At 51.2% G+C, this 18,345-nt stretch overlaps 1 protein-coding gene across 1 annotated transcript in view; it reads left to right on the top strand.

Moving 5' to 3' along the window:
* The first annotated feature begins 2,165 nt into the window (after positions 1-2,165).
* Positions 2,166-18,345, top strand: part of XYLT1 (xylosyltransferase 1) — a 292,362-nt gene continuing 276,182 nt past the window's right edge. Inside the window, exon 1 of the mRNA XM_032460971.1 lies at positions 2,166-2,689. Within this exon, the coding sequence (XP_032316862.1) occupies positions 2,309-2,689 (381 nt within the window). The 5' untranslated portion in view covers positions 2,166-2,308. The remainder of the gene's footprint in view (positions 2,690-18,345) is intronic.

Raw genomic sequence — 18,345 nt, 5'->3', positions numbered from 1 at the left:
GGGCTAGAAATGAACAAAGGATACAATTAGTCTGAGCAACTGATGCCAGGCTGTGACAAGAAGAGAGAACCGCAGGATGAAGCAGACCTCATGAAAGGCAAAGAGGAGAGACAGAGAGAAAAGGAGTCCTAGGTCATAGTTCTGAGTTGCTGGATCCAACCTCACCTGATGTCCTTACTCTGGAACATTCAGTTATGATCTAGTAAACTCAATTTTTAAGGCAGAATAAATGTTTTGTTACTTGTAACCAACATATTCCCAGATGATGAACAGAGGACAGAAGGCTTGTGGTGTAGCCACAGGAGCCTGCCTCTTCTCACTCTGGGTTAGGTGGGCTGAGGCCAAGGGGGAGGCCACACGCCTAGCCAGGCTGTGGGTACTCTAAAGCCTGAGTCTTGTCTGGAGCTTAGATTCCCCCAGCTGGCATTTTACACTCCCAGTTCAGGGAAGCCAGTTAGTTGGCTTATTACGTGAGTCCAGAAAGCATTTTCTTGGTGGTGATTTCCACCGCACCCTCATGAACCCACAGCACTTTGTGCGTATCTCCAAAGTGACCCCGACCTCACTGCTTTATGACCGACATGTACATCTGGCTCCTCCTCTGGACCCCAAGCTTACTGAAGGGGAGATTAAGCCTTACTCACCTTTGGATCCCTGCATGTCAGCCAGTGTCTGACACAAGCTTGATGTTCACAGACGGTGGCTGAGTGGGTGACACAATCTCTTCCCTGTCTCATTCTCTAATGGATCCTCTTTATTCCACTTTTTTTCCCTGTAAAATTAGGAAAAGTTTTAAAAGCACAGTGGACAAGATGCACCCTGACTCACCCTACATCCCTGATTCACGAGCTGGGGATTTGATCTCCTATTGTATTCCGACAGTGCCAAGTCCCATCTGGGATACCCACTCCTTCCATCCGCTCACAATGTGTTCAAGGCTGCTGGGCAAGAGGACACGGGAGGGAAAGACTGGAAAGACTGAGTCAGAGAAGGCTGGCGAGGAAACTTGAGTCCGTTGGGATCCTCAGCGTTAACCCCCCTTGACAGAGGAGGCAGCTCTGGCCCAGGGAGGAGTCCTCCTGGCTCAAGGTCACAGGGACAGTCCAGCCCTGATGGGAAAGAACTCCACCTTACCAGGCAAGACCCAGTTCCCCCAGGAGCTGAGCCCTGTGCAGTCAGGAAGGCAGGCTTCAGGGTGGATGAGAAGAAGGAGTCGGTGGAAGGCTGGGGCCAGACTTTGGGGCTTGCAGCCTATGAGAGTTGAGAAACTGCGCTGGGTCTCCCTTTCCCCACAAAGCACTCGCTTGCCAACTGGGTTTGGAAGTCTTGGCTTGTTCGTCCTTAGGGATCAGAGAACTGACTCAATGAAGCATTTAGGACTTCGTTGGCACTAGGGGGTGGGGTGTGACTCAGGAGTCACTCCCAGAGACTCATTTGTAGCCTGCTCCCCGCCCCTGCAAGCCAGGGATCCAGGGATCCGCTGCGTGAGACCCTTCCCTGGCTCTGACACTCAAGACACGTTTCTCGCGTCTTTCACCTGCCAAGCAGTCTCTGCCCATCCACACAAGGCACCAGTACCGCAAACTCCAGGGCGAGGAGCCCGCTCCACTCAGCCGCCTCATGCTTGCTTCCCACATGGAAGGCAGGATCTCAGGACCCCCCAGAGCTTCCCGACCCCACCTTGATAATGAGCGGGCACACCCTCACCCAAAGCTACCCCTGCTTTTCTGCCCTCACCTCGTCTTCTCTGCCGCGGGAACTGTCCCCCTTCCCCCCACCCCGCTCCACCTCGGGTCCTGGCGGGTGGCGGTCGGCTCTGTGGGCCCCCACCCCCTTCCTCTCCCTCCTTTCTGCGCCCTCGCTCCGCCCCCAGGCCCCGCCCCTCCCCACTGCCCGCGTCCCCCCAGCCCCTTCCCCATCCCCCGCGTCCCCGGGCCGCGGGAGGGAGTGTGGGGAGGGGGAGCCCCGCGGGCTAGGCCCCCGCCCTCTCCGCGCGCCTCGCCCGAGCGCGCGCGCCGCCGCCCCCCTCCGCGGCCTCCGCCTCCCCGCCTCCCCGCCTTCCCCTCCTCCTGGTGACGTCCGGGTCCCTGCCCGTCTGAAAACTCCGCGCCGCGGCGGTGGAGGCGGCGGCAGCGGCGGCGGCGGCGGTGGAGGAGGAGCAGCGGCGAGCCGAGGCGGCGGCGGCGCGGCGGCGGCAGCCCGAGCGGGAGCCCGAGCGGCAGCGGCGGCCGCGGGAGCCGCGGGGAGCGCGGGGGCGGCCCGGAGCGCCCGGGGTCCCCGCGCCCCGCTCGCCCGCCGCGCTCCGAAGATGGTGGCGGCGCCGTGCTCCCGGAGGCTGGCCCGGCGCTCGCACTCGGCGCTGCTCGCGGCGCTCACGGTGCTTCTGCTGCAGACGCTGGTCGTGTGGAATTTCAGCAGCCTCGACTCCGGGGCCGGGGAGCGGCGCGGGGGTGCAGCGGCCGGCGGCGCGGAGCAGCCGCCCCCGGCCCCGGCCCCACGCCGCGAGCGCCGGGACCTGCCCGCCGAGCCCGCTGCAGCCCGAGGAGGAGGAGGAGGCGGCCGCGGCGGCGGCGGCGGCGGCGGCGGCGGCGGAGGACGGGGGCCCCCGGCGCGGGCGCGGGCAGGCGGCCCCGGAGCACCCCGTGAGCAGCAGCCGGCCAGCCGAGGGGCACTGGCCGCGCGGGCGCTGGTAAGACTACCCTTTCGGCTCGCGTCCCGGAGGGAAGAAGGGAGGGAGGCAGGCGGCCCCGACCCCACGCCCCCCAGCCCTTGAACCCGGCTCATCAGACTGGGACTCCGCAAGCCTACTGGCTCCACATCTCTTTCCCCTGTAATCTGGGGTGAGGTCCCTGCCCAGGATCAGGGGCCGAGGGTTGGCCCATCCCGAGTCTGAGGACTGCCCCCTTGGGGTCTGGGGAAGTTATCTCCGGAGGAGGCGCTTTGGGGGTGACCGGAGCCTGGCTGGGTTCCTGTTCTTCTTCACTCTCGCTGGGCACCCCGACTTGCTCGATGCATGTGGGTGTTGGTGTCTCGCTCCCTGCCTGAGTGCGTGGATCTTCAGCCGCTGCTCAGGGGTGTGATGCTCACCGCATCTCTTTGGTTTTTGCCGAGCTGAGGGCAGACAACGCAGTTCTCTGCTTGCCGCCTCATTGTCATTGTCTTTGCCTGGCCTGAGATGGGGTCTGGGATCAGTGTCCCAAGTCCTCAGCTGTGCGCCGGAATCAAGACTCAGTCTTGGGTGCCTGGTCTTACTTTGAGTCTCCTGTCTTCCGTCCCTGGATGTCTGAGACACCCGTCTCTACCCTTTCCATGTCCAGCCTTGCCCTCTGCTCGTGCCCTCTCTGACATTCCTCGCCCTGCTCTCCACTGTCAGGGCATGGCCCCTTCTAGGTGGTTGTGTCTGGCTCTCTCCTGTGTGTGGCTGATTCTTGTCACCAGCAGGGTGTCGGATCACACCACCAGGACTTAGGCTCTCGGGTGGATTTACTTTGACCCCATGGGTGTGAACAGTCCAGGCTCTGAAACTGTTCCTTCTGCAGATCTTCTGAGGCCCTCTGGGTGTCTTCCTACCCTGTCCCCAACTTCTCAGGGAGTGCCTTTCACACCTTCTTTGGGCTACCTTGCCTTTCCCACTGAGCTGGGAGCACACAGGGCAGGTCAGCGTCCCCAACTTTGGGTCAGGGTCTCAGAACCCTGTGGGTGTGAGTGTCTGTCTCGAGGCATAACAACGTGCTGTGTGTCTGTCTGTATCTTCGTCATGCTGCTTGCTTACAGGGCTTCTCCCAGTCCTTGGGGACATTAGACACTAGTGGTTAGTTTCAGGATCTTCGGCATGTCTCTGTCATTTGTCACTTTAGGAGCCCTCACTGAAGACTGCCTTCAGACACAGCATGATGTTCTTTGATCTGCCAAACTTCTTTGGAGTCAAGGCGACCCTCTTTGCCAGAGCGCAGCTCTTTGTGCCTGTGAGCTGAGCGAGCCCAAGATGTGATGCGATGGCATTTCATGTTGCAGGCTGGTCTGTGTGGGTAGCAGGGAGACGTCTGTCCCTCCTTTGCGGGGAGGAGAGTGGAGTGAGATTCCTGATGGAGAACCAGAACGTTCTGAATGCCTCTTAGTTATAGCAAAGGGTGCTCTCAGGTACTGCCTTTGAACTCCAGGAGTGGGTAGCGATATGTTCGGGCAGAAATGCAATTAGAAGTTCTTTCTGGATTCGGAGCCCTTCAGGGAGGTGGGGTGGGAAGGGGTTCAGGACGTGCGCTGCTAACCCAGTGTGGAAACACGCAGGGTAGACAGGGTGGCAGAGGGCTTACTGTAGCCTTTGCGTCTGGGGTTCAGGTGGGGGGCGCCAGGAGGTGCATTTTCGGCGCAAATCCCACCTGTTGAAATAAGTGGAGAAAAAGAAGGAGGCCTGGTTGGCTGATTTCTTCCTGGGTCCCTGACATTTTGAGTATTCCGTCTACACTTGGTCTTCATGCGTCCTGTTCTGTGTCTTGCTCTCTCATCTCCCAGCTCAGCCACAGAGAGGTTTGCAGTTGGGAAGGTAGTTGGGAGCAATGCTGTTTTCCTCTTTTATTCCTTTTGAGATGTCAGTGCCAGGAGCAGATTGCTTCTCTTTCCTGAAACTCTGCAAGTTTAGTGACTGCCCCCCTCACACCTCCCAGCATCTCAATTTCTTCACCTTCCGGTATGGCCATGTGTGTATATAAATATATATATATATTTTGGTTTTTTTTTCCCGGTTCACCTCCCTTCTTCGTGGTTGTTTACCATGCTCTTGTTCACTGTTGTCGCTCCTGGACTTGAACTTTATTTTGTCTGTCTGTCTCCCCTCTTTTCCCTTCCCCGACATCTACCCCATGCCCTGTTCTATCCTGAAATCACAGCACTAAGGTGCTGGGTGAAGCCCGGGGGTCTGTCCTTCCCTAGCTGTGCCCACCCAGCCCCTGCCTGTCCATGGCGCTCAAGGAGACCAGAAGGGGGCAGGCTGTTCCCAAAGTCCGGTGTTGCCTGAGCTTCGGTTGCAGTCTGGGAGAGGACCAGACCATTTGGCAGGCCCCCGAGGCCCTCGGAACGTGCGGTTTGTTTGTGGCCCCTGCCGAGGCTGCCAGCGCGTGATACTTTGGAGGGAGATTCAGGAGTGGGACATAAAAATAAAAATGACCCCTGTGATTTTCTGGTTGGCTCTCGTAACAAGCTGGTGAGGCACATGCTCGGGAGGTGACGCTTCATCTCTGTGCTCGGTGGAGGGCGGGGGTGGGGTGGGCAGTGGCGGTTTCTGGACGCAGAGGGACTCTGCGGCCCTGGTGGCGGTGGTGGGTGTGTCCCGGAGGGTGTCAGGCAGGCATGGTGTCTGGAGTAGTTTTTACACCAGACCTCACTGCTTCCTTGTGCCGCCCTCTCAGAGCTGCTTCGCTTGCACCTTCGATGTTTGGGGACCTGTACCCCAGTGGGAGGACCTGATTGTATTTTGGGTGCATTTTAAGAAGCCAAGAAGAAACACCCAGTTTCTCAAGCAGACAGAGTCAGGGCGCCTGCGGGTGTTGGCCAGACGGGCATCCCCAGAAAAGCTTTGCAGGCCCCCCTTTCCCTCGCAGAGCTTTACATGGCAGAATTACTGGGTGGATTGCAGCTGAGTTTTGTGGCCGTGACACTCAGGCCCTCACTGGGTCTCCAGGAAGCTGTGGGTTTTCTTGTCATCTCAGAATGTAAGAAACAGATGGCTCACTTTTAAAGGGAGGGAAAATATTGAGCAGAGTGTCAGAAAGATCACACGACAGGTTCTGATTAGATTTTGGAGAGAACAGAGGAGAGCCGTGTGTTAATGCAATGCATGTTTATTTTCTTTCCCTTCGCCTCCAGTGATCCTCCGAAGTCTTCACATTTATTGCTTGTGCCCTTAGATAAACTATTACTCAGTATGTTTCATTTAAGAAACCTACTTTTTTATTGACCTGACACACACACACACACACACACACACACACACACACTCACTCTTAAAGTAGAATGGGTTTCTGTATCGTCTGACCCCTTTGAAATGTTGATTTTTCGGCAGAAATTCCTCATACTTCACATTACTCAGATAACTCAGGACTTTTTCAGACATTGGCAGTGACTTTAAAAAATTGGTTCACTGTATCCGGATCGCCTCTGGTTCTAACAGCCTCCGAGGCATAGCTTTTCTTTCTAGCCAAATGTTTCGAGACCAGAGGGAACAGGAGGGTATTGTATTGATGGTTCATTTTTCTCACACCCTCAATGGAGTTTTATTTTGCTTGAGCAACGCATTACACTTTGTCTACAGAAATATGCATCACTGAACAATATTTATCTTACTGCACAAGTTGCCATCTGCTTGATCGTGTACTGGAAAATGTTAAATAAAATAGATAAATAAAAGTAGAAATGATGATATGCATAGATATATTTCATGTATATAAATACATATATATTCACTTTCCTTCCAGTCTTCTTACAGTTTAGACATTCTTTCTAGTTTATCAGTTTTTTTTTTTTTTTAAATCTTCCAGAAGGTTGAGTGACAAGTGCTGTTTTGCAAATAGGAAGCCAAGGCCTAAGTTCCTGTTTGGTGAGGATTGCTCAACTTTGATCCATGGTCTTAATAGAAAAGGAAATTATGTTGAGTTAGAGCAGATATCTGACATTGTTGTGTGTGTGTGTGTATTTCTCCAGAAAATAAAATATCCTTAAGAAGATCTCTATAGTAAAGGTCTTCCTCTCACCCAGAGCTATTTATGACCCGTGGGGCCATAAATCTCCATGCAGAAAGATGATAATGCAGGCTGTGGACATGACTGGCCCGCACGGGGTAAGGGCTGACCTGGTCTCTAGCTTCTGGTTACTGCTGCCTCAAGACTTGCCACTTAGGGTAACTCTCCCCTTTTTTCCCTTTGTGTCTCCTGTTTCTATGGCCCCTAGTCCCTGTCTACTAGAACCAAGAGAAAATACTTTGGGGAAAATTTAAAAAATAAATAAAATTCAAACCCAACCTCAGCAAAACCCAAGTTCAAAGGAAGGGGTGTGGGAACAGGAGAAAAGTCACAGGGAGCTTGTGCCAGGTCCCAGCACAAGCGAGAGAGGCCACAGTTGGATATCCTCAGGTCCGCCCGAGCCGGGGTCAGATGCCGGCTCTGCTCTCTTCTGGCTCCGAGATCTTGGACAAGTCGTTCTCATTTTGTTCCTCTGGAAATCAGGGCCACCTCGCAGCATTGCGTGAGGATGAGCTGTAATAATATGTGTGAGCCAGTTGGCGCCTGGCAGATAATAAGTGCTCAGATGTGAGCTGTTGTTCTTAAAAAGAAACTCTCAGTATGTTTGAAAATAAGCAAATTTTCGCAATTATTCGTTTTCCCAAGCCAAGTAGGGTTTGAGTGCAATCCAAGGCAATAGAATGCATCCAACTCTTGCGTGTGTCAGCCTTGGAGCAGGATGGAATGTAACAGGGAGGAGCAGTAACATTTATTGAGTGCCAGCTGTATGCCAGGCATCCTGTAGGCGTTTCGCAGATATGATGTTATTAGTTGCTCACACACAAAAAACAATAATTTGAGATGGAAGAAGGGGTTACGTACAAAATTGAGACAGAGGATACCTGGCTAGGAATTGCTGGTCTTATGAATACCAGTTATGTGGTAGGGATAATGAGGGCTTTGCAAATTTTACCTCAGTGGCTCAATGAATTTTCTCAACTCTGATGAGATAGAACCGTTGCTGTCCCCATTTCACAAATGAGGACACTGAGGCTCAAGAGCGAGGAAGCAGATTGCTCACTAAGATCACAGTGCTGGGGAGCAGCAGAGCTGGGGTCCAGGACTGCCCCATAACTGTTGACAACGTCCAGATTTCAGACTGCTTGTCTGGGCCGTTCTGTGAAAAACCCTTAATGTCGCAGCCAGATCATTCCTGAAAATCTTCATACCATTTTTCCCTCATGTCTTGCTGCAGATTCCCAAAAATGTGCCAAGCCTTGAAAAGGAGCAGGTATGCAGTTTTCCTTGACTCAGACCCGTATATAATGAGACACAGAGAAGGGCAATCATAATAACCCTCCTAATGCCCGTGTAGCAGTTTTGACTTGCCAGGCGCTGTTTAGTCCTTCTTGTGCGTTAACTCACTTATTCCTTCAAGGATTGTACTCTGATGTTTCAACAGCCAACAGTCATGGGGTTTAATATAACCAGGCCCTGTTGAGGGTGTCTTACAATTATTAGCTCACTTAAACCTCATGCTCCAATGGGGAAACTGAGGCAGAGGGCGCTTAAGCAGCTTTCCCAAGATTCACAGTGTAAATGGCAGAGCTGAGGTTTGAACCCAGGCAGCCTGTGCTCTCAATGGTTCTGTTTCACAGTCTCCCTCTTGTAAGCGTCTTGTGAGGGTCCCCAACCTGGGAACCACAGAACTCATTTCAGGAGGCGCATAGGTAATTGACTTGGTCACGATGTCCAGCCCCAAGGACAGGATTTTATGGGCCAGGAAAAGAAGATATCACCCTTTAGTGAAAAACGCATCGTGCATACTAGGGAATAATTGAACTTGAACTGCTGAGTTGGCAGAGAAAGGCGTTTGGAGTTCGGCTCCCTCTAGCAGGCGGCGGGGGGGCGGGGGGAGGTGCTATGCCAGCTTCCTTGGCCATCGGCAGGCCTCCTGCAGCTCTGCTCTTCTCTCTGGGGGAGCCCATGACTTGCCCCTAAGAGCCTGGGTGAAGCAGGGAGGTATCTCTACGAACACACCGGCTGATTGTCTTGTGGGTACTTCCTTCCTTCTGCCTGCAACAGAAACTGCCCATTTGCCTGCAGATACTCAACAAGTTGTGCCCTTCTGATTCCTGTGGTTAGGGGTGCCCCCTCCCCCACTCAAAGCCGGAGCCTTTACAAAGAAGGTGGCAGCGACGGGGCTGTCCGCGCTGCAGTGAGCAGGGAGACTGGCATTATTAGTATCCGGGCCTGGGAGCCCAGACACCTGGCCGGATGGGTACGCGGTGGGATCCTAAGATCATTCTTGAGCCTTTGAGGGGAAGGGGAAGATCTCCCCTTTCAGGGCCCTCTGAGGCCAGCAGAATGGATTTGTTCTGTCTCCAGCCTGGTTTGTCCCAGCCAGGTGACTGCTGGCTTATCCAGGCATCTAATCTAGGCTAATGTGTCTGTGGATACTGGTGACAAGCGTCTCTCCTCCCAGGGGATGCGTTGCTGTAATCCTTGGCCACGAGTCACATGGAATAAGCCCGTAGGAGTTGAGCTAATGGGGCGGAGAAATGGATGCAAACGTCCCCTCCCCGAGGGGTCCAGACACTGTTAACTGTGGTTCTGATGGTGACGCGGGAGACGAGGAGGACTTCTCTTTATCGGAGGCTTACCTTGCTCTGAACCCCGTGGAAGTGCTGGAAGGCCATGATCTCACTGAATCCTTACAACATCCTGCAAGTTAAGGGCTCTTAAGTCTCATCTCTGTTTTACTGGTTACAGATAATGAAAACGAGGCAGGAGGCTGGATGGAAGGTAAAGAGCTAAGAGGCAGCCGACTGGGAGTTGAAGGCTGGTGGTGACTCCAGGTGCCGTGTCCCGGTCTCTGCCCAGTTCAGAATCGGCAAGTCCCGTGCCGCTCACCCCCCGCCCTTTCTCCCGGCCTCCTGTCCTTGCATCCATCTGTCTGTCCGTATGTCCACCCACTCACCCGTCCATCCTCCACCCTCCACTCCAGCTGTGCCCAGCACTGGGGCTGCCCTTGTGAACAGGACGGATGTGCCCCTGCCCTCAGGGAGGACCAGCCCGTCAACAGAGAGGTTGCTCTCCCGTCCTAGCCCAGTTCGCCCCACAGTGGCTTCTTGGATGCAAGAGAAAGGTGCTCTTTCTCTCCGCCTCACAGGTGGGGGCCGAGAATAGTGCGATTCAGGGTCCTGGAAGCCCTCAAGCCTCTCACCACCCCCAAAACTGTTGGACTGGGACGTGGACCATTCCATCCATGGGATTCAAGCTCATCGTCTTCTAGCTGAATAAGGAGCCCGGAGACTAGGCTTGCGAGGGGAACAGGTGGTCGGAGGCTGTGGGGCCGGGGAGGCACGTCACGTAGCTTGGTTTGGGGGAGCAGTGCCCTGCCGTTCATCTCTCTGTGACCTGGACATGTTCCTTCACCTCCGCGGGCCTCTGTTCCCTCCCCTGCGACGTGGGGACCTTCCTACCTGGAAGGCTTTGGCAATGAGGCGCCGCCCGGGCTCGAGCTCGCTGCTTTCCCCTCTTCCTTCCTGATGCAGTCTCACCACGAGGGATGTTTGCAAGACACGCCCTCGCGTTCATGGCGTGTGGGTAGGTTTTGTTTGGCCCACACAGTTTGTAAAGATCAAAAGGCACCACGTTGGAAGAATTAGGATAGATGACAACATGGATGTTCGAAAAGCCTGTAAAAAGTCCCAAGATCTGGCAGCACGGGGCCACTCTCTTTCCCACTGCCCACTGACCCCTCAGGTTTCCGAGAGTCCGCCAAGAGCTCTTCATCTGTGACATGTGTCTGGGCCGTTTGGGCTGTTAAGTGTGCAGCGTCTGCATGCAAGAGCTACATGTTCACCGTGACGAGCTGGAAATAAGTGTCTATGGTCACTTGACAGGGCTCCCTGTGTGGGTCGCTCACAGCACGGCTCCACCTTGACCGCTTGTGCCTTCCCCAGGCGCGATGGAGGTTTCCTTCCTCCCTTCCTGCCGCTGGTTGGTGTAAACCCAGAATGTGCAGATCCTTGTAGGCGTTAGGCTACAGCGCAGGCGGTGTCCTCAACAAAAATAGAATCTTGCATTCTGCACTTCGGTCAGCTGGTGTGCCCTCTGTTGGGGGTGTGGTGATGTGCTGTTTTGAATCATCTGCCTTCCCTTTTCTGTTCTCCTCACCACCTTGCCCCCAGTAGCATGTGTTTGGGATGTTGTAAGTTGTCAGGGAGCTGGCAGGGTGTAGGGGTGGGGGGTGGAAGCGTGGAACATTCTAGAGCATCATGGCTCAGGTCCTGCCTCGGTCAGGAATGAAGCCTGACTTTCATCTCTTTGTGCCTTTTTCACATTTCTGCCAGGTGTTTCTCATAAGCCCACGTGCTCCCTGAGTGGTGAGGATGTCATCTGATGAACAGATGAGAAAGCACTTTGGGGCTGAGAAACCCCGCGTGAATATGAGATGGGGCTCCCATCTTGGCGCAGAGGAATGTGGGCGCAGTCACACCAGTTGGCGGTGCTCCCCTCCCGTTGCCTCGTAATCCCCGGGGGACGAGGAGAGAATGAATGAGTGAAATTCAACAGGGAGTGTTTGAGCGCCTGCTGTGTACCAGGCACTGCAGAGTATTGAGGAGGGGGAGACAGCTGTGTCCTGCCCTCGGGGGTTTATGGTCTGGAAGCAGGATGACCCCCAAACAGGCAAAAATTTTTAAAAATACCAAATTGTTACAAATGCGGTGACCTACGGTTGGCATGCTGAGAGAAGATAAGAGGCTGTGGATGAGGGTTTATTTTTGAAGAGGTGGATTAATTTTATTTATTTTTGATTGGGGGCTTATTTTGGAGGGACTTCTTTTGCCAGAAGAACCCCAGACTAACCCCCGGAATCCCAAGTGTGGAACGCACACGGACTCTGGTACATCGATGATTGCAGGTGCTATGTGGGCAGTCTCTTTCATAGCAGCTTTTAATAAAGAATTTCTATTCATATCTGTACAAAATTTATTTATTTAACTTTTGCCTATATTGTTATTTGGTGTTTTTTTAACCAAAATATATATATGCAACTGTGCATGTTATTCTAAATGTACAGCTTGATGAACTTTCATGAACTGAACACACCTAAATAATCCACACCCAGACCAAGGAGCAGGGCACCTCTGACCTCCCAGACGCACCCGTCCCCTGCTTCTTGGGTGGAACGTTTTTTTGAAACTTGTGACAGCTGTGTTTGTCCTTAAATGTATATTAGGGAAATAGGTAAATGTAGCTAGTCAATCAGAAGCACCACGTCCGGGCTCTTACAGTCCAGCCTGCGAGGAAAGTGGCATTTAAGTAAAAGAAGCTAGTTAACAGTGAAAATGCATAAATCATAGTATCTAAAACTCTAATTCTAATGCTAATCGTGACCTTGATGAGGTGTCTGACTGACAGGGAGGCGGTGGAACGGCCAAGGTTTGGTACACGTTGACTTAACCCAACCGATTTGAAGATGCTCCGTGCTTCTGGTAAACAGCTGGGTGGTTGTTTTGTTCTGAAGGTCATGTGGGAAGGATTTAAGTTAGACCCGAGGAGGAACTGTGCTCTGGGTGTGTTTGGCCCTGTCGTGGGCCTTCTCTGATGTTCTGGGCTGCTGTCTGCGTTCCTCCTACAATTATGGGCCCCCCCAAGTCCGTCTTCTGGACGTGGGTCTGGACCCTTTGTGTGCACCTCTCGGATTCACACCGAGCTTCTGGTCCACATTGTCTCTTTGTAGTTGAGTCCCCTGTGCGTTGCACAGGAATTAGCCACGATGAATGGGTCCCCACATGGGCCCGTAATGACTCCATTAACTTAACCCTGAACCAAGAGTCTCTATTCAGAACCAGGGTAACAGAACTGCGGCACAACTGGAACAGCAATTCAAAAAGGGCAGTGGAGACAACTAATCATTTTATAATGAGCAAGAGGGGAAGCAATAAAAACAGCCCAAGGACGGCATGGTAATTTCACAAAGTCTTTGCGCTCAACCAGATTCACGTTAATAAAATAAACAAATGTTGCTGGTAATGGAGAGCTAATGTATACATTATTTAAGGATAGTATTAAAACCAGATTAGAAGGATCAAGGAACACAGTGGTTACCTCATTCAGCATCCTTTTTTGGAGACGGAGAAAAGTTGTTCTCTCTTTTTCTCTTCTTTCCTTGTGAAATGGTGCTTTATGAATTAGAGATGTAATGGGAAATCTTTTTTTCCTTCCCAGACTAGGGGCTGTTTTCTGTTTATTTTTTAATGTAGGACCACGCTTTGCAGATGGTCTCTTTGAAATAAAAGCCTATTCATTGTCTCTCTTTCTCTCTTTCTCCTCAGCTCAGAAGGGGCAGCTGTTATAAAAGACACAAACAGAGAACCCCTTTTGCTTGTCACCAGAAGATTCCATTCCTGGTGTAAAATGCCCTCATTACCTGCCTTTTCTTGTAGTCCTACTGAGGAATAGTTTTTGAATTGTTCCATCTGACTCCCTCTTGTTTAGAAGATGAGGTGATGACAGAGAACAGGGTGGAGATGACCTCAGGGAGGCTCTTAAGAGAAAAACTGGTCTGTTTACAAATGGGCGTGAACTGATTACCAACTCCTCTTAGATCAGAGAGGCTGACGGCTGTTTGGCCTTCTTTTGGGGTTAAAAAAAAAAACCACGTGGCGCGCACGAACTGTTTATTGGAGTGAGCAGATGGTACATACCTGCAACAAAAGTGGACGCTAGAAAGTACCGGACGAGGGAACCGGGCTCTCTGTGGGTCGGATCTGGGTTGCAGGTGGTATAATGGCTGCATAGAGCTTTCTTTTTTCTTCTCCTTGGCTTTATTTTTTAATTAAAAAAATAAAATTGCCGGCCAACATTTGAAAATCAGTGATTTCAAAGAAAAATCTCATTTGGAGTTCCTATTAAAAATGTGGGAATTCTGGCCTTTATTTCCAAAAAGGTAATAATTTGGGGCAGGGGAGATGTGGTTGCCCCCCTACAGGGGACCTCACTTTCCAGTTTGCCATGGAGCCCACCAGTTGCTTTGCTTATTTGTGTTTCCTGCAAGACCACGGTTAGGATTTGAGTGTACAACTCTCGAAATAATAATAATAATAATAATAATGATAATTGCTCTTATCTGTTAAATGCTCTGTGACGGGACAGTGCTAAGCAACATCTCCTGGATTATGTCATTTCATCATTTCAACAACCTTGTGGTGTTATTCCCGTTCACAGATGACGAACCTGGGGCATAGAGGGAGTAGGGAATTGCCCCGAGTCACAGACAGTAGACTTGGAATTTGGACTTCAGGCTGTGTGGCTGGGGAGCCTTTGTATCAGATCACGTGCTGGTGCTGCACACAATGTTTTAACAAAGCGACACTGGTGAGGAAATCTTCAGCATGGCTCTGCAGAAGGGTGGCGCTGTTTGCCCATTGCACGGATGGAACCACTGAGGCCCCACAGTGAGTGGGTCACCCAACGTCAAACTGTCAGGTAAAACGCACACCATGACTCACTGTCTCTAAGGAGAGGGTGGGCATGGAAATGACTGTGGACGTGGGCACTGTTGAAGCTGGTGGTCTGGCGGTGGTGGAAGGACCCTCACCAAGGTTCCCACTGCACCATCCTGGCACACAGGGGTGGCAGCCTCTACCCTCCATCTGTAGTCTTGCAGAGGCTAGGTAGCATCCACAGGGTAATATTTTGATACGTTGCTGATTGGTATTAAAATAATCATCACAGCAGTAATTGCAAGCCCAGATTTCGGTGAGACTCAGCTGCTGACGGAGGGAAAATGAACTGCATGTTCTCGGAGTCAAACGGAAGCCAAGCCTGGCCTCCCTCCTCCACGTGGGTCAAGCACCGGGTCTGTTGCAGGTTGAAGGCCACGTGTTCTGCCAGGTGCTATTTATGGTCACAATATTGATGGCAGATCTACACGCGAGGAGGAGCTGGTGACCAGACGGACACCGTTGCTTCCCACAGAAAAACACCAAGGAAAAAACAACTTGATTGGGTCTCTGGGAGCCTCATCCCTGAATCCGTGAAACGCCCTGGAAGGAAATGCAAGAACTGCGGGAGGAAAAGCGATTTACGTCTGCCCTTAAGTATTCCATATTTTTAAATACTCTAGCGTTGGGTGGTACCTGGCTGCGGTGATGGGTTCCTAGCTAATTTAATTGGATGGCTGTGTTCTCTTTACACTTCTGTTTTTGAAACTTGGTTGAATGGCTCTGCCTGGATGTTAACAATTTGCTAAATTCTGCTTGAAGAAGAACATGCATGCAGAACAGTGCAGAAATCATAAATGTACAGCTCAGCCACGTGGCCATGCTCGGGGAACCAGGACTCCAATCCAGAGCCCAGAGTGTCACGGCTCCCTCCTCCCCAGGAATCTTCTTTATTCCCATTCCTAATCTCTCCATCTCCATGGGTGACCTTTGTCCTGACTTCTGACCCCATAGATTACCTTTGCCTCTTTTTAGAAATGAGATGACGTAGTCCGTACTCCTGGGCATGCACTTTGTTTTCCTTAACACCAGGGGCGATTAGATTATATGAGATTGCATCAGTGCTTGGCAAACCACAGCCCACGGGCCAAATCCGGCCCCGTTGTCTGTTTCTATATAGCATGTGAGCTAAGAATAGATTTCACATTTTGAAATAAATGATTGGGGGAAAAAAAATCACAAGAAGGATATTTTGTGACGTGAGAAAAGCATGTGAAATTTGCATGTTCGTGTGTGGCAATAAAGCTTTATTGGAACCTGGCCGCATCCGTTTGTCCACAGACCGACTGTGGCCGCGTTTGCGCTCTAACTGCAGAGCTGAGTAGACTCAGCACAGAGCGTGCGGCCCACCAAGCCTGACAGATGTACTCTCTGGCCCTTTACAAAAAAGTTTGCTGGCTCTAGAGCCATATGGTTTCACGTATTTTTAAATTGTCCATTTACATTTCATTGTGGAAGGCACCGCAGTTTACGTATCCATTCTGTGTACTGGAAAGTGCCCAGTTTGGGGCCGTGACACACAGCGCTGCTGTGAACATTCTTGCATTTTGATAAACAACTGTTTGGTAAACATTTCAGTTGGGTATATATGTAGGAGAGGAATTGATTTAATAACCGGCCTATATTTTAAAGTGGGTTGCTCTGACAGGTGTATTTTAATTTGGAAGACTGACTTTTCCTTCTAGGGAGTAAAGCTGGGTGATATTTTCATGTGCTGAAACTCTGGAACAAGGCTTACTTTCACAAAAAGTAATTAGTCTTGCAAAATAGAGCATCCTTAGAACCACAGTTCGTTAATGGGTTACTGTTCTTCCATCCTGGCACCTACAAGGTTGTTGGGGACATGCCTGGTGTTAACGGCTTTAGTTGCTTGCGGGAATGGTGCCATCATTTAATTTCTTTTACCAAAGCCATATTGTCCAAAGGCCTCTTATCTTCATGCAGCAAAACAGGTCTGGCAGAATTAGGAGAGTTTTTCCGATGTCACTTTCTGCTTTGATTGACTTCTGTTTATCTCTGGCTGTTCTGGTTTTCTTACTGGGAAGCAGATGAATACAGCGTTACCTCCCCGGTAAGATCTCTCGCCTACAGTAGCATGTGTCATTTTGCATTGAAACAGTGTACTGAAATGTCCCTTCGGGGACTGCAGACATTGTCCGTGGCCACAGCTGTGGAGCTCAGAGGTTCCCCCTGCGGTGCTGCCTTTGTGTGCGTTCAGTGTTGTTTAGCAGCGTGGGTCCTGCGTCGGTTCCCGCAACGCTGGTCCTTTTCCATTTGCTGCCCCACTTTTGCAGGCAGAGGCACTGACAGGGTTGGGAGAAGACCGCCAGGATTCCTTGGGATCCACCTGTCTTTCAGGTTTGCTTGACACTGGCTGACAAATGGCTTAATATTCTTTCCGGGGCTTGTCAAAGAGTCGTGTCAGCTGCCTTCTTCTAGCCAGCGCACTTTACCGGGGGTAAAGTCCTGTTGGTTTGGATCTTGCCTTCTGATCGTGCCTTGTGTAATTAACACGAGGAGACGCTTGGTGGCTGTTTTAGTATTTCTTTTGGAGGATAGTTGGATTTGGTGGTGAAGGGGTTAGCGGAATTGAAACCCAGTCGCAGCTAACTTGCACAGGTATATCTAACTCAGTCTTGGGCAGCCTCAGTTTTAGTCTTTAAAATGGGGCTGCTGAGCAGTGCCTTTGTGGGTATGATTCCTGGGTGGGGAATTTCTAGATCAGAGGAATTTGATCCTTAGATTCTGATAGTCTCCCCTGCCCCTTAATAGTTTGTTTACTTTCTTTGTTTGGATATTTACTTTTGAAAGATAAAACTTTTTGGTAGGCATTGTATGAAACTCTTTTCCAAGGGGTGTGTGTCTGTGTGTGTTTATTCTAAGAGTTGGCCTCTTTTTTAATGACTATTTTCTAGATGTTCTAAGGTACCCTAATTAAAATTGACAGTTAATTTGTCTCAAAAGAAACCTAACAGATTTCAAAAGTAGAAAACTTTCAGGCCTCATTCATAAAACAAGAGATACATTAAAAATTAGCCTCTAAAAAGGCTATCACTTAGGAAATTTAAACAAACCAACAGAACTCTTCTGAATAACTCATAAATCAAAGGAAAAATGAAACTTGGAACTTCAGATTATAGGGTGATTAATGGAAATGAGAATCCCTCATATCAAAACCCAGGGGATGAGGCTAGAACTGTGCCCAGAGGAAAATTAATAGCCTATTTTAGACGCACATGAGCTTTGGACGTTAAACACAAAAGAAGAAAATGATTACAGTAAGACCCCAATTTTTGTTTTTAAAAAAATCGTGGAGGACAACCTGAAAGAATGTAGGAAGGGGGCATAAATAAAAATAAAAGCAGAAATTCATTGAACAGGACACAAACCCGGTAGCAGTTGTTCTCCAGGATCCTCCGATGACTCAACAGCATGCAGTGTTGATCTAGTTCCTCCTAGGGTGAGAGGCCAGACCGTGACTGCGCCGTGCGTTCCTAACCCCCAGCGTTTGCTCAGTGCTTCTGTTGTGGCTCCTGAGTCAAGGAAGCAGCGGGGAGCAGGAGGAGTCCCTGAAGGTTCACGTTATTTGGGCGGGGTGGGTTAGGGGAAGCTAGCGCTCAGCCTTGCCCGCATCAGGGCAGAGCAGACGTTATGCCACTTCCTCTTGCCTTGAAGAATAATAAGGCTGGCGGGGCACCTTGTTGTTTTATAGAACACATCGACACTCCTGCAGGTTCCCGGAGAGCTTTGCCCCAAGTCTGATGCCTTCCTGGGTCTTGTGAGGCCAGCCTTCTCCTTGTCCTGGAGTTACCTGTTGGGTTTGGGTGGGGACTGGCGCGTAGACCCTGGGGCGCCAGGCGAAGGAGACTGGCTGTTTTGTTAAGCACAGGGCTGCTCTCCGGCAGAAATGGGAAGCCAACCTTGTGGGCTGCGGATCAGTTCTGAGGTACTGCCGGCAGCATCCACTGATGGTCCACTGTGTATTGTATACCAGGAGGCTGACATGCCTGTGCTGCTGTCTGGGTTTTCCCAGGACAGGCACAGACACTTATTCATTCATTCAGCAGGTATTACCGAGGGCCTGCTATGTGCCGGGCCCGGTGCTGGGAGCAGTG

The sequence above is a fragment of the Camelus ferus genome, chromosome 18 (genome assembly GCF_009834535.1).
Source record: "Camelus ferus isolate YT-003-E chromosome 18, BCGSAC_Cfer_1.0, whole genome shotgun sequence".
In the NCBI taxonomy this organism is placed as follows: domain Eukaryota; kingdom Metazoa; phylum Chordata; class Mammalia; order Artiodactyla; family Camelidae; genus Camelus; species Camelus ferus.
Note: the sequence above shows the minus strand (reverse complement) of the source record. Positions and strands in the feature narration are given on the sequence as shown.